Raw genomic sequence first — 15,803 nt, 5'->3', positions numbered from 1 at the left:
GGAGGCCTTGTATGAGGGCATTAGTATTTCCTTACTGCTCCTGGAAATCCTCGTCTGTTGGGTGTAGGAGTACATTTGCTGTTTCTGTGGCTGTATTGCCTAAGTGGTTACAACTGTCCTATGATAGACATTGGGTAATTTCTCTTGGTTTTTATTGTTTCCAACTAACAAAACCATGTTTGGAACACAAATTGTTCTGAATCTTTGAACATGTGACCTTGAAAGTATTGCTGTATGACTTCAGATTCAATATATTGCTGCATTTCATGTTTCTTAGTGTAGGCCTAAGGACAGCTGTCTCTGTAACATATCCCAATCTTCATCTTTAATGACAATGCTTTGCTACCACTTACCCTCAAGATACATTGATACATTCTTATTTTCTGTGTCAAAGTCATTCATGAAGATATTAAGATAGCACCTAGAACCATCACTTGAGGAACTGTATAAGTGATCTCCTCTCAGCTTTTACTTTTCCATTCATGAATGCTTCCCTCCAGCCATTTCCTTATTCAGTAGCTGAACTTTTCTCAATATATAGTAATTTCACCCCAAAAAATTACTCCACAAGGTCCAAAATTATCTGTAAGTTTAAATGAAATTCATCTGTTTCAGCCAAAAAATAAGTAAAATATTCAAAAAATATAAAACATTTCACTTGACATTTCTGAAGTATTTCGATTTGTGAATGCCAGATCTCTCACTGTCTTTTTTTAAGGGGAATTTTAAGTTCTAGATTTAAAATGGCTTTTAAAAAGGGGAGTTGTTTGTAAAAGAGTTAAGGAAAACTCCAACAAAGCAAAGAATTTTACTTTCATTCAGACAGAATGCTGTGGATTAATCAAAATTGACATGTATTATTTTTGCATTTTACTAAGAACTAGAAAAGGAATCTGGTTTGATTGTTCCAAGTGAAACATTTTTCCTTGGCTTTTCAGCTTAGCGGCACAGGTGAGAGGTGCACTATTCTTCCAGCGTGATTCTGTACTCACATTGTAATCCTTGTATCAATACCTCTTCATCTAATGATAATGTACCAGGAAACCCCTTAGTGAATGCTAGACTTCTGTTTGGTATCAGTGTTCTGATGCTTTCTTCCCACTGGGGTGGGTGTGGGGATAAACCCTACCCTAGTTCAAGGCAGCCCCACTACTTTCTTTGCTTTCTCACCATCTTTCCATGGTTCGTTTCTAACCTGGGTACACCTGGAGTTCTCCCTACCAGCCCTCTGACTTCTAGATAGGTTGGTGCATCTTTCTAATGAGTTTAAACCAACTCCGGGCCTCCTGTATGTTCCAGGTCTTGAAGTTCCTTTGCTGGGATGTTTTCACCAACCATTTCGCTTATCCACGGAATTCCCACATGGCAGTAGGCACAGCTCTGCACGCCATCTCCTGCCAAGTGTGGCGGACAGCCATGTGCAGGGTTGGGAGCTGCCCCAGCAGCCTTATCTGCTCCCACTACAGCTGCTGCCCCTTCCCATTCAACCCCATCCTGTTTTTCGTGGACCAGCTCTTCTGTGGTTTCATGCGTTGAGTGTTTTTCAGCTGCTCCCTTTTGGGGCCTGGCAGATAACATCTGAGGCTTCAGCAGGGGATAGAAAACATGGTTGTTAGGCTTGCTGGCTGGCTGCAGCACCTGAATAGGATGTTCGTTTGGCACATTGAAAAGAATAATTGCCTGTGTGAGCCCAGTTGCGAAGAGGCAGGCTTGGCTCATTTACTGGCCTATTTATAGCATGCTTTGCACCAGCGTTTGTCCCATTAAAACTAGGATGTGGGTAAGGAACAAACACACAAGCAGGACATGAACATGGCAAGGAAGAATGAGGCTTTGACGAGATCCAAACACTAATGGATGTAGTGTTTTAGTAATGGAGCATATCCTGCAGTATTTGTGCAGGTCTTCTGTGGGGTGAAGGGTTTCTGTGCTGCGGAAGAGCAGAGCTCCTGCCTCTCAGCCAGCCAGAGACATTGCAAGGGACCATTCTATAGCTCCATTTCTCACTATAGTGTGCCATTTCTGCTTTGACACAGAGGAGGATGTAGTCCTAGACCCACAGGGAGTCAGCTTCTGTTATTCACCTATGTGTTTTGCACTTATGCTCTCCCCTTTCACAGCAATGTGCAATTCTGTAAGTATCTTGTTTCTCCCCTTATTTTCCAGAGTGGGTCTTTGTGGGCCTGGTGATCCTGGGGGCATTCCTGTTCTTCCTCCTGGTGGGGATCTGCTGGTGCCAGTGCTGCCCACACAGCTGCTGCTGTTATGTCCGCTGCCCCTGCTGTCCTGAGTCCTGCTGCTGTCCCCGGGCCTGTGAGTGACCCTGTCCAAGCCTGGTGCAAATCTTCTCCTGTGCTACTTCTGCTCCCTGGCAGAACAGGAGGAGAATCTGCTTAACATTACTTCCTTTGCCCTGAGCACTTTGCTTGACTAAAGAACTAGTTCTTACGGAGTGAAGCATCTGACCTATTGCTTAATTGTTGAGCTCTCAAAGTTAATTACAAATGTAATTCCCCAAGCCCTCTCTGCCTTGCCTGCTGTGCCTGTTTCTCCAAAGTGTCATGCTCCCCTTCCGGAGTTGTTGTCGTGTCAGTGAATGTTGCGGGTCAGAGCTAAAAGCATCCTGGGATGTTTCTTCACAGCAATGCAAAGCAGCTGCCCTCTACAACAGTGCAAAATCCAGATGACCCAGCAAGGTTTCTGGTCAGGCTCAAGCAAATATGTCAATTTTCATAAGCCTCATCCCTGTTGTTTGAGTCATCAGTTGTTTTTAAAGCTGAACTAAATCATGTCAGTGATGATGCCAGCTCTAACACCCTGAATTTCTTTCAATTGCTGGGCATCTTGCAGGGCTCATCTGACCTGCTGTGTGCATTTTTTAAACTCCCCTCAGTGCCTTTTGAGGCTTAGAGAGGTTCAGATTGGTCCTTGTAATTTCATATGTCCAGTTGTCTCCTGCTGGGCTGTCACCAGTGTTGGTGATGCGCAGGTTTCAGCCATATGCTGTGTGGGTCTGTGGTAGGCCAGCGTGGTGCTGACTACTCTTCTTTTTCTTTTTCAGTGTATGTAGCAGGCAAAGCAGCAAAAGCTGGGTACCCTCCTCCAGTCTCTTCCATGCCAGGTGCATACTACATCCCCACTGTTCCTGTGACTGGTGTCCCATCTCCTGCTGTGCTGATGGATAAGTCGCACCCTCCTCCCTTAGCCCCAGGTGACACCAGTGGAGGAAGCCAAAATGGTAATTTGCAGTGCAAGGCATAACATTCAGTCCTCTTACCGGGAGTGGGGCTGGGAAAGGGAGGAATGATTGTCATTGATAGAGTGGTGTGAACAGGAGAAACACAGAGAAACTGCATTTTAATCCCGGCTGTCACAATGACATTTGCATCTCTTAGGGCCACATGGTCCAACTTTTCTAGTGCCATCAGCACAGTGCCAGTTTGTGGGTGCCTAATCAGGTGAGCAGGGAATGGGAGGCTCAAGTTCGTAACTGAAACCCCTCTCATTACTACTGCAAATGTTTACTAGTGGAGGACAAAAAACAATTTCAGGGGAGCAGAGGCAGTGGCTGTTTTCTCTTTAGAGATGATGTTTTGCAGGCTGCTTTCTTTTGGTAAGCTGTTCTTCCTACTCTGCTTGCCCTCTGGCAGCAGATCTTGCTGAAGTGTGTTTTACTGTCCCCATGGCATTTTGGGTGCAGGGATGTGCTCCCTCGGTGTTTCTCCCTAAGAATATTTGCACTGGATCCCCTCCCCTGTCTTACAGAAGTCAGTAGGTCACTTTTTGTTCAGCCTTTGTATTTAGAAAATACGAGTGATAGAAGACTTCTAACTAGAAAGGAGTTGTGGATAAATGTCAGGCGTAGGGTGTAAGTATGACGACTCTCTTGGTGAGGGTCACTTCTCATCAAGGAAAACCAGGGTAGCTGTTTAGCCACACGCTAGTTCTTTAACGCTAGCATTTCAGGATCAGAGTGGCTGTCTAAATTCAAACATGCTACAGCAGAAAGTGACTCTCACCAATGCAGTCACCATACTGACACAGTATGTTTGCCATTCATCCAGCCACATGCTTGGTTTCAAAGCACTACAGTAATTATAGTTTGTTAAATTTTCTCATGACAGTGTGATAAGACACTTCTGGAAAGACAAAATCAAGTAGCATAATCAAATAATTAAGCTTTTGGAACAACCCTGTGTATTATATATACAGTATATGAACCTTCTGGAATTGCAAATAGTATTTTCCTTTAACAGTCATACTTTCCCCCCCCCACTTGAAATCAAAACAGAGCTGTGGAATGGAGCATTTCGAAATAGGAAATAAGTCAATCACTGATACAAAGCACAACGTATCCAACTCAAAAACCTTTGTCAGAAGATGAGAAATGACAGCCCGATGCTTATTTCTTTTTTTCTCCTGTGAAAAATGTCACTGCATGTAGAGTGTGGGGTTGGCCATGGAACTCCAGGGATTTTTTTAAGAGTCAGATCACAGCCCCAGTCTTGTCTGTGCTGTACATTACTAGCAGAGCACAAATGCAGAATAAGAAACTGGATGTGTTTGGTAATCAAATGAAATGGCTCTCAGCATCCCATTACACAGATAGATGCATTTATTATATAGTCCACATCAGCTGGCTGGGCTTAATCACTCAGCTCAGGACTTGACAGGAAATACTATGTATTGCAGAGAAAAAAGCCATTATTATAAAGCTTTATCTCTTGTGGCAAGACATCAGATGTTCTTCAGCTTTTTATTTTTAATTAATAGTTTTTGCAATATTATGGACAAACCCTTCTGGACCACACACCTATTGTTTTAAGGTGTTCCTTGAGCTGTGGAGCTAAGGAAGGGTGATACCCTTCTTAAGGCCCTTTACACCACCAGAATATCCCCTAATTACAGGCTGTAGCAGAGAAAGCATTACGTGGCTTTTCCAAGCTATTTATTTGCTTGTTGGCCAGACAGGAAGCTAAACAAAGCAGGTAGTGACTGGGTTTATAATAAAGGCCTTTTCTCAGGAAGAGCACTAATTATGGTTTCTGTGTCCCCCACATAGCTGATGTAGGTCTGATCTGAAATTTGGCATCTTTGAGACTTCAACCTTTCTGTTAAGTTTATTTAAAAAAATGGGGTCAGAAGTGCTGGAGGACAGAGATTGGATGATTCTCCAATGCCAGGCTACAAAGGACAGCCTTTGCCCTAGATAGTTTCTGTGCTTAGAAATGACCCTTTTGAGGTGATACAGTGAGCAAACATAGGCATGAGGATATTTAGAAGATTTGTCTAGGGTTACATAAAACCCATGTGACAAAGCTCCAGTGAAGCCTAGGAACTCTATCCTAAATTTAGGTCTGAACAGGATAAAAAGAACCAAAAACTTTCATCTTTCTTTAGAAGAGTGTTGGGAACACATAAGCTAGGATGTATGCTCTGTCTATTTTAAATGCAGTAGTTACCTGAAGACTCTTGCGTAGATTCCTTAAAACATGCACGCAGGGAAGCTTTTGATCAAAGAAGTGGACTCCAGACCTTTCATATGGAAAGCGTATAATGATGAGACATCATTTACTTCCTAATCACATTTGTCTGAAAAAAAATAGCAATGCTGTCCTTTCTGGGGAGGGAAGCAGCTCACAGTTTTGGCTGACTTGGTTCCACCCACAGAAGAATAAAGAAAGTGTCTAGTTAAATACAAATTAAACATCAGAAATTTGTGAAGTGTTCAGGAGAAGAAGATATGGTCTAACAGGGAAAAATGTTCCATTCCCTTTGACTTCAGTGAATAGTTCTGGACAAGTGGTTAATGTCTCTGCATCTTTATTCCCTTATAATTAAGATGGGTCTAAAAATATTCAGACCTTATTAAAGGATTCTGGCAATTTACAGATGAAGAAGGATGTGAGGAGGAAGCAATAGTATCTTTGGTTCTCACATAAAGGAGTAATAAAGAGATTTAGGAAGTTGAACATTCAGTTGTGAAAAGTAATAGATAAACGTGGACACAAAATATCCTTCATCTGTCATGGAAAACACTTTTTATGAGCTGTTCGTGGTCATCTTTGCAGATTTAAATTTGAAGTTAATTTCTAGATGCTTACAGAATTAACCAATAAATTTACTTGCCCTTAATACACAGCTGCAATAGCAAGTCGAGCATGAAGCTAGCATGAAACCTAGCTAATTAGAGAAGTCTCCATCAGTTCCAGGAGCTATAGATGCTGCCCCAGTAGATACCTGGCACAGCCTCAGCATGAGTAGCGGCTCTGGGGAGACGGAGTTTGGAAGCTGCCTGTTCAAGTTCCCAAAAGGTTGTTAGTAGGTCAGAGTAATTTCCAGCTGATGCTTGTTTGCACCCCTGGGTATAAAATAGTGGCAGCCTAGGCATCCTAGTAGACACATTAGAAGAAAGGATATTGGGAGGCTCCTTTCCTAGCAAGGTACGAGACAGAGGTCAGCAGTGACGGTGAGGTGCTATTGCTTGCAGAGTGCAGCTGGAGTCATCACTTCTGAAGTCAGTCAGTCCAGCCCCTCTTCATAGCAGCAGCCTCACTCCTAAGAGACTTGATGGTCTTCCACTTTGGAAGGCAGAGGCAGGGTTCCTTGTGTTCTGTAAATCACTGTGTGCATTTGCAGTCATTGTGCACACATTCGTGGGGATAATAAAACATAGCAAAACTCAGACTGCTGTCAGCTAAGCTGTCTGGAGAGACTTTGAAAGCAGGACCCCGACAGACCCATATTATGTTTTAACATCTAATACCTTTCCCAAATACACATAGACAAGGTAGTATTTCAGGATGTAGTTACTTACCTTACACGTGCACAGTCAAAACCCACAGTAATGCAATTTCCTCCTGAAGCAATTTGTAGGATTATTACAGGAATCATTCCATCCATTTCATGGCACAGCCGTTTCTGAAGCAGGGCATGGTTATTTAATAGCACATGCACATGCAGTTTCGTACAGAAGGTGCCTAAAAATACCTCTGCCAAGTCCTTGTTCAGCCCACACAGTGCATACTATGCAACGTACCATCAAACCCATATGTTAGTAGCTTAAAGTATCGGAGTGTGGGATAAAACAGAAAAACCAGGTTGGTTCAAAACCACTGTCCAAGTATTTAAATCGTGCCACAAGAGGAGCACTCATGCAACACTGCAGTATTCACACAAGGGAACATTATAACCCTATGCAAGGCAGACGGGCTCCATTTTGTAGTGCTAAGTGAATTGTCCTCGAGCAGTTTTTTAACGAGGCTGAATCTGAGGCTTGTAGTACTGGTTTGTACTTAGACCTGTGTTTCTGTCAGTCTTAAAATAGCCTCAGGCTGAGATTTTTCTTAAATAATCTGCTATAAAAGCCTTATTTTCTTCAAAATCCTGATAGGTGGGGTTCTGTGCTTGCTGACTATAGACCTGCCCTGAGATAGTCAGGCTCTTCATAGGATTAGCAGGCAAAGTGTGCATGGAGCCAGCCTGCTGGAGTAAGAAAGAGCTGCTGTGGCTCCAGGTGTGTAGGAGCTTCTTTTCTGCACTCAGGAATGTGGGAAAACCAAAAGAGCTGCCCAGACTTCCCTGCAAATGGAGTAATCTCAGGAATCAAGTACTTAATATATGTGCAAAACACACCTTTTCTATTAAATCAAGCATGTAAAGAACACCAGAGTAGGCAGCTTCAGTTACCCAGTGGTCTGGTTGGCCTCATCATTAGGTTCAGCATACATCTCAAAGCACTGTGATGTACTTTATGGGACTTCCTGTGTTTCCTTCTGTATTCTCTGGAGCTTCTCCTACCACATGCTCTTCAACCTGCGTGAGCCGAATTCATAGGGATGGGAGGAGTGGTCTGCCGAGTGATAGCTCCCAAATGCTCAGCCACCTGCTTCCCCTGCAGACTGAGAGCTTACAGCCCCTGATGCGTAGAGGAAGCCTCATCTTCTGGGACTGCTTCTCCCATACCATGACGAATCCTTTCTGGAGTGCTGAGGAAGGGGAAATGAGTGCTTTTCTTTCTGCCATCCTCTGGGGGGGGTGGAATCACTCTGTGGCAGTGACACCACTTGATGCATTTGATTGTACAGATTGGGCATTTCCAAATCATTTTTGCTGTTACTGCAAACTTTATAAATGATGCAGCTGCTCACAGCTACACATCCCACGTTACAGACAGATTTCTTCTGAAGCAAAGACTGACTCAGTCTGTTTTGGAAGATGCAGCCTACCTGCCTGCAGGCATGAGCTCAACTGTAGAAGCAATATTGTCAGAAAGTCTCCTTGGACTTAAACGTGTTTTCCACTAATGCTTTTCTTTGTTCTCTAGCAGTGTGCAAAGGTTACAGGATCCAGGCTGACAAGGAAAGGGACTCAATGAAGGTGCTTTACTATGTGGAGAAAGAACTGGCTCAGTTTGACCCAGCTAGGAGAACGATGCGAGAACGATGTGAGGAACAAGCATGGTTTGATTATTTGTTTTTCTCACTGACCTGAAAAAGTGTGCATACTCATAGTTAAAAGTTCACTGGCTTTGCCTTAGAGCCATCCTCTAGGATATGATGTCCAGCATATGGTACTTGGGGCAGTTGAATAGATGCCTGAATAGATTTCAGGCATCTGCAAGTCCAGTATCTGAAGGGGGGCTAAAGGGATGCTGGGGATGGACTATTCATTAGGAACTGTAGTGATAGGACAAGGGGTAACGGGTTCAAACTTAAGCAGGGGAAGTTTAGATTGGATACAAGGAAGAAGTTCATTACTGTTAGGGCAGTGAGGCACTGGAATGGGTTGCCCAGGGAGATTGTGAATGCTCCATCCCTGGCGATGTGCAGGGCCAGGTTGGACAGAGCCTTGGGTGGCATGGATTAGTGTGAGGTGTCCCTGCCCATGGCAGGGGGGTTGGAACTTGATGATCTTAAGGTCCTTTCCAACCCTAACTATTCTATGATCCTATGGTTCTATGTTCTGATTTTAAAGATTTGCTGCTTACCTAATCATCACAGAACAAATAAGGTGAGAGATACCAAGATGCTCATGAAAATTGTCTACGTGGATAATTAAACTTTTGAATCATCAACATCTGCAATGCCTTCTACATCCTGTGGTGTGATAATAGCTGGGATATTGTCTTCACACCTTCTACGTCCCTTACAGTGTGGTGACTGTAAATTCCTAATATGACAAAATAAGAGAGGGATGATTCTGTTAAAAGCATCTTTTGTGGGCTGCAATAACCATGGTGTGGTTTGGAGGATGCAGAAAGGTTGTTTGGAGTGGCTGTTGCCCTGCAGAAGGAGCAGGCACTACAAGAAAGATCCGAGAAACTAGGGGTTCATCAGATTTTGTGACACTGGTCAACATAAGATCAGAGGTGGCAAACACATCAGTACAACAGCTTGGCAGTCGGACAGGTGCTGGTCAAGGGCAGGAGGGTGGTGAATAGGGACATGATACAAACTCAGAACTTCTGTGTGGACCTCCTCACTGTCTTCTGATAGCCTTTTGCAAGCTTTATTTCCCTAAAGAATGGCTGAGGCTGCACTGAATGGGTGTCAGAGTACAAACCCAAGTGACGATCTTTCCACATTAGGAGGCAGAGGTGCAGTGGTGGGACAAGGTGTGTGCATGAGGAGGGCTTGCACTGCTGATTGTTATCCTCTAGCTGTTCTGTTGGAGGAACAGGCTGGGGGCTCAGTTCCCCCAGCAGCATCCGACTCATGCAGAACTAACCCACATTAGGCACTGGTAGCAGCTCATTTAAAACACGTGTGAGATCCTGCAAATCAATGAAAGTGTGTTAGGGAATGACACTACCTCAAAGCTCTGTACAGATTAGGCATAACTAACAAATTATATATACTTCTAAAACAGTCACTGCTGAGCACACTGTATTCTCCACCCACAAGATCTACTATAAAAAGACCTCTCCAGATTGGTATGTCAGGCCTCCAGATGTCAATGTGCTTGACAGGGTACAGACTGACAGTGATTCAGACAGTCTCTTACTTTTTTGTTCATCTTTTTTTGAGGGGGTTGGGTTTGTTTTAGCTGTGCAAGTCAGGCCAAATCCAGAGCCAGCCTGTTTTATACCAGGAAAGGAAGAGGTGGCACAACTGCTGTGATGATATTCCACCAAGCTCAGTGCCCACCTCACGAGGCGGCACAGCTCTCTTGTTAGTGAAGCAGGGCTAAGGAGGGATTTCTACATGAAGGTTGGACTGTTATCTGGAACACAGCCATCTGATGCGATGTGTGATGATCTTAGAATATCTCACCTGGCTGCCAGCTACCAATTTAGAAGACCTGTAGGTCTAACAGCAGCTCTATGTCCAAACTGAGCCGCAGGAATCTTGGGCAGGAACAGTCAAGGGTTTGGAGGAGGGCCTGGGATTCCATTTTGACTTCTTTCTAACAGGGCAGCTCAGCTTCTTTCTGGAAAAGCTGCATCTGGGCTTACCACAGTGTTCCTGTCCTGTCCTCCCCTCCCTTCTCGCACATGTTATCAGGTAAAACCTATCTCATTTATTTTTTGTAACATCCCCTACAGATAACAACACCATCTCTGAACTCAGCTCTTTGCATGAAGAGGACCTGAACTTCCGTCAGCCCTACCGTCAGTCACGAAGGAAACCTCTGCCTCCTGCCGGGGACCTGGATGGCGATGCTGAATATTGGGCTGGAGTAATGGGTGGGGGCAGCACGTCCAGATCACAGGCTGTCTCTGATTACAGAGATGAGCGGGATACTTTCTGGCACAGGTGAGGAGCACCATGTTGGGAAGCAGCTATATCTGGGTAAGTAGAAAGGAGAAGGGACAGATGGACTGATAGCTCTTCTCAATTTCCTGCTGCTCCAGTTCTGCTCAGCAGGACAGAGGGTTAGAGAGAAACATGAAATCTGGAGATGTCGCTAGATGAGGTCAGAATGAATCTGATTCCCACAAGCCGGCTGAAGCCTACCCAGCTGGGCAAAGCTAGGTACCAACCCCATTCCAGTGGGACGTAAAAGTGAGATCAGTAGGAAACCAAACCACCCTTCCCAAAAATGCTTTCTTGAGATTTGTACCTGATCCTTCCAGCACTTCCTAGTGCTGATGCACTGATTGAGAGTCACACCCTGGTGCTTTGGTGCAGCAGGACCTGTATGCCAGGCCTGAAGGACTGTCACTCTAATGCCTAGAAGAGATACCACATCCTTCGCTCACATACCAGCAGCCCAGTCTTCTGAACAAAGTGTCAGGGATTTCCTTCCCTAAGTACTGGACTATTTTGCTAGTTTGGTTTCTTTAAACCTGCTTCAAAATCACTGTGCTGTGAGCTTTTGTAGCTGGGCTCTTGGGTTTTCCCAGCAGGACATACACCTACAAGCTTTGGGGCCAAGGAGAAATAAGTCCAGCCCTACGTATTGGAGGACAAGGAGGTGCACTCTGGGGTTAATCTTGGGTAACATTAGACATGTACAGTCCGAGCTATCCGCGCCAAGCTGCTTTTACAGTCAGCAGAGAGAAGCAGGGATTTTGAGGATGTGATGCATCTCCCTACAGAAGATGATGAAAACAGGTCAGATGATTCATGCTCCAGGAATGCCTGTTTTCTCTCCATTGCCTGTGAAGGCAGCTGATGAGATGAGCGCCGCTGAATCCTGCCTTCTAACACTATCTCTTCTCTCCACCAGCCAGCAGAGATCCAAGTCTGAGATGTTGTCCCGCAAGAGTTTCTCTGTGGGAGTGCCGGCTGTCTCCATGGACGAGCTGGCAGCCTTTGCAGAGTCCTACAGCCAGCGGATGCGGCGAGCCGACAGCCAGGAAACACGGCGCTTCGAACGCTCGGAGTCACATGGCGGCCGCAGCGGAGGGCTGCCCCACCAGGATGGCTCCATTGAAGAGTACTACACCAAGCGCAGCAGAGGGAACCGGGAGCCGCTGACAGACTCGGATCAGGGCTGGTCATACAGCCCACCCCGGAGACGGGCCCATGAGGAGAAGCACCTGCCCAGGCTGGTGAGCCGGACGCCTGGAGGGAGCCAGAAATATGATCACTCGTACCTCAGCAGCGTGTTGGAGAGGAAATCTCGGAGCTACGATGAGAGCGGTGACTGTAGCGAAACTCCCTCGAAGCTGAGCTCGCAGCCCAGCCAGAGAGGAGGGGGAACATACTATGCCTGGTCACCACCCTCTACCTACAAAGCCGAGAAATCTCAGCAGCAGCCACAGCAGCCGCCATCATCGCCTGAGCAGGAGGATGAAGAGGACACCCTGCCCCCGTACAGTGAGAGGGAGCTGAGCCGAGGCCCTTCATATAGGGCGAGGGAGCAGGCCTACCTCAACGCCTCTGACAAGAAGAGGAAAAAGGACCCCAAGAAAACAGTGAGGCCGTGTCTGGTGCTCCTGATCCAAATAGGCTGAGCAGGGAGCCACCAGGCAGGAGTCACTAACCAGAGTTTATGGGCAAGGGGGTTCTGTAGTCTGAGTGGGGAATCCCAGTTGAGGGGCATCACTGTGGGAAGAGGGCTGTCACTGTGGGTGTAGGAGCCCTACACAGGACTTCATGATGGAGGGGAGAGCCAGATTGCCTGGGTATGGAGAGGTAAGGGATGTTTTTGGCATCTAAGGCCTGGTAATCCAAGGAAGTAGCAGTTCATCTAGTGTTTAGGAGAATCATGGTAGGGAAGGGGACTTACCTGGGGCTTACAGAAATCACAGGGCATTGCTTTGGCCTTGATCCTTATTAAGGAAGAGTTGAGAGGCTCTGTTGTTCTGGACTGGGACAGGGCTAATGGCAAGGCATGGTGTAAGAGACCTTGTCTTTCTGAAAGGGGTGAGATGACAGACTCCTGTGGGCACATACCCATGGGCATGCGTAGGGGCCATGCTTGCTGAAGGCGTTCCTCGCTCAGGATACCAGCAAGATATCCTGCCATAGCCCACGCTAGTGAGGACTGATGAGTTCGTGGTTTTTGGGGAAGGGGAGCTGCCCAAAGTCTGCTCCATGAGTGAGACCTTGTTGCTAGAGCAGCTTGGCTGTTAGGCCTCAGCTTAAGTGACACTTGTGAGAGAGGAAAGGGGTGTGAGAGGACAAAGCTGTTGCTCTTTTGTTGTGTCTCTGTCAAAGCTACGTCTGTGTCTTTGTGTTCCATGGGTGCTTTCCTGCTGACTTTAATCTTCTGTTTTTCCTCTCAGAACGATTTCCCAACAAGGATGTCCCTTGTGGTTTGAAGTTGTTGTGGACATGTCATGTTGATGGGCTGGATACTATGAGGTGACTGCAATGGAAAAGAGAGAGAGCAACAAGCAAGACAAGCCTCCCGTGAACCTGTGCAGCCATTGGCCATGGACTCTGTTTCTATTGTTTGTCTCATCGGGGGAGTAGAGGCTTTCACAAGAGACAGACTCCCATGAACAGTACTCAGTCTCAGAGGCTCTGTGAGTCTGCCAGGGATATGAGGCCAGGGCTGTCTTTGGCACCCTGTTTTCCAGTGCACTCCATTTTGTGCTGGAAGGCAGCCACATCCCCACTGTCCCTGCAGCCCTGAACTACAAGTGAGGCTGCCTGCGTGCCTCTTGCCCTGTCCTGTGTGCAGAGAGAAGCTTTTGCGCTTAGCTCTTGCTCTCTCTGTCTCCTCATTTCTCTGTTTGCATCAAAGTTGTCTCCATACTTGCACTTAGAGCCTTTTCTGTATCATCCCCATGTCGGGAGGAAGCCTTGTTCTTACAGCTGCAGGCTGCCTCCAGCTTGTCTATATTGTGAAAGAAAATGTATATCCTTCCAGACACTATAGATAAGGACTGGTGAGATGTTACTTTGGCAAGGGCTGAACAGAGAGAGAGACAATTATGGGCTGGTTAGTTCAATATATTTAGTTCTGTTCATTGTGTGATGAAAGTTGCAGGTGAGATTGATGTATTATTTTGAAAGTGGATCAAAGTAGCGTTTATTGTGAGAGCATGATGTGGTTTTCCCCCCACCCCCAACTTTGTTTTGTTTTGATACTGTTACATTTCTTTGCAGTCAAGCTATGACCTGTAGAGCTTCAAGCTAGAATATCTACTCTACCATACCATAAGCAGTGCTCTAGCTTTGCTGGCACTCTGCTTCCAGCACCACCAGACATCTCTGCATAGCAAGCTTTTGTTTTAAAGGGCCTTTTTGTTTTAAAGAAGCTAAAAGGAGAAAGTCTCAGAGGGCAGCTGTCTCCATTCTGTCCTACCAGTATTACTTTTTTCTGGTCATTGTTCCCAGACACTTAAAAGAGTAGTAACAGCAGTGAAAAAAGAACTAACACTGTGGATGAACACAAGCTTTAAAAGTCACCTTTTTCACTTACAGCCATTTCATTTACCTCAGTTGTGACTGAGATGTTAGTGGCTGTTGTCTCAGGAACAGCTTAATTTCAAAGTGAAGTACTTCAAACTTGAAGCCTGACGTTCTGATTTACATTCGGTATACTGCAGCCATTTCATTAATTTTTAGCTGCTAACATCATAACGTGAAGGAAGATGATGGGAATATTTTAAGGTCCAGTATCTTGATCCCTATTATATCTAGAAACAACTTAGTGCCCTACTGTGTTACGGACATTGTCAGCCTACGAAATGCCATTTCTGTTCTTACTGTGGAAATCTGGCGAGCTGTCTGGCCTCAGGTGCTCATTCTGGCAACACTGGTTTGAACACAAGATTTACTAACATCATTGCAATTCTCCATTAATTTCTGTATTACTCTGTTGCCAGATCAGTTCACCACGAACAGTCAGGGGAAAGGAAGACTAATCTTCATAGAGTTGATGACAGTGCAGTCTTCATGCTAGAAAGTGAAGTGATGAAAAACTGGCTTGCTTGTCCTGTGCTCCTCTTTACATCCAGTTATAGTGATATAATTGTGAAGTAATTGTGCATCCAATTACACTGATGACTGTAATTTTGGAAATCCTAGTCCTGGGACTTACAGGCCACAGGACTAGAAGTCCCTTCTAAATATAGATAGCTGCTGTATGGTCTCCCCAGAGCCGCCTTCTCTCCAGGCTGAACAAGCCCAACTCTCTCAACAAACCCAACTCCTGTCTCCATAGGAGAGGTTCTCCAGCCCTCTGATCGATTTCTTGGTGTCCTCTGGACCCGCTCAGGCAGGCCCATGTCTGCCTTGTGTTGAGGACACCCAGAACTGCACACAGTACTGCAGGTGGGGTCTCACAAGAGCAGAGTAGAAGGGGTGATTCACCTCCCTCTACCTGCTGGTCACAGTCTTTTTGGTGCAGCCCAGGACATGGTTGACTTTCTGGGCTGCAAGTGCATATTGCCAGCTCATGTCCAGTTTTCATCCACTGGTACCCACAAGTCCTTCTCCATAGCGCTCCCCTCAATCCCTTCATCCCTCAGACTGCACTGATATAGGGGATTGCCCCGACCGAGGTGCAGGATATTGCACTTCACCTTGTTGAACCTCATGAGGTTCACATGGGCTCAGTCCTCAAGGCTGTCAGGCTTCCTCTGAATGGCATCCCTTCCCTGCAGTGAATCAGCTGCACTGCTCAGTGGGGTGTCACTTGTAGACTTGCTGAGGGTGCACTTGGCTCCACTGTCAGTCATTAACAGAGACTGAACAGTACCAGTCTTAATACAGGTCCCCCTTGAGGGACCTTGCCGTTAACTGCAACTCTCTGGATGTGGCCATTCAGCCAATTCCTAATCCATCTAATAATCCATTCATCAAACCCGTCTTTCTCCAGTTTACAGACAAGGATGTTGTGTGGGACTGTGCCAAAGGCCTTACAGAAATCAAGCTGGATGACATCAGTTGCTCTTTCCT

General features: G+C 45.8%; 1 protein-coding gene across 1 annotated transcript in view; it reads left to right on the top strand.

The window, feature by feature from the left end:
- Positions 1-13,213, top strand: part of ILDR2 (immunoglobulin like domain containing receptor 2) — a gene marked incomplete at both ends in the record, with an annotated part of 34,963 nt that extends 21,750 nt beyond the window's left edge. Inside the window, 6 exons of the mRNA XM_080614233.1 lie at positions 2,167-2,313; positions 3,062-3,238; positions 8,327-8,446; positions 10,547-10,757; positions 11,674-12,364; positions 13,178-13,213. Of these exons, the coding sequence (XP_080470359.1) occupies positions 2,167-2,313; positions 3,062-3,238; positions 8,327-8,446; positions 10,547-10,757; positions 11,674-12,364; positions 13,178-13,213 (1,382 nt within the window). The remainder of the gene's footprint in view (positions 1-2,166; positions 2,314-3,061; positions 3,239-8,326; positions 8,447-10,546; positions 10,758-11,673; positions 12,365-13,177) is intronic.
- Positions 13,214-15,803: the final 2,590 nt, after the last annotated feature.

The sequence above is a fragment of the Psittacula echo genome (genome assembly GCF_963264785.1).
Source record: "Psittacula echo genome assembly, chromosome: 3".
NCBI classification, from domain to species: domain Eukaryota; kingdom Metazoa; phylum Chordata; class Aves; order Psittaciformes; family Psittacidae; genus Psittacula; species Psittacula echo.
Note: the sequence above shows the minus strand (reverse complement) of the source record. Positions and strands in the feature narration are given on the sequence as shown.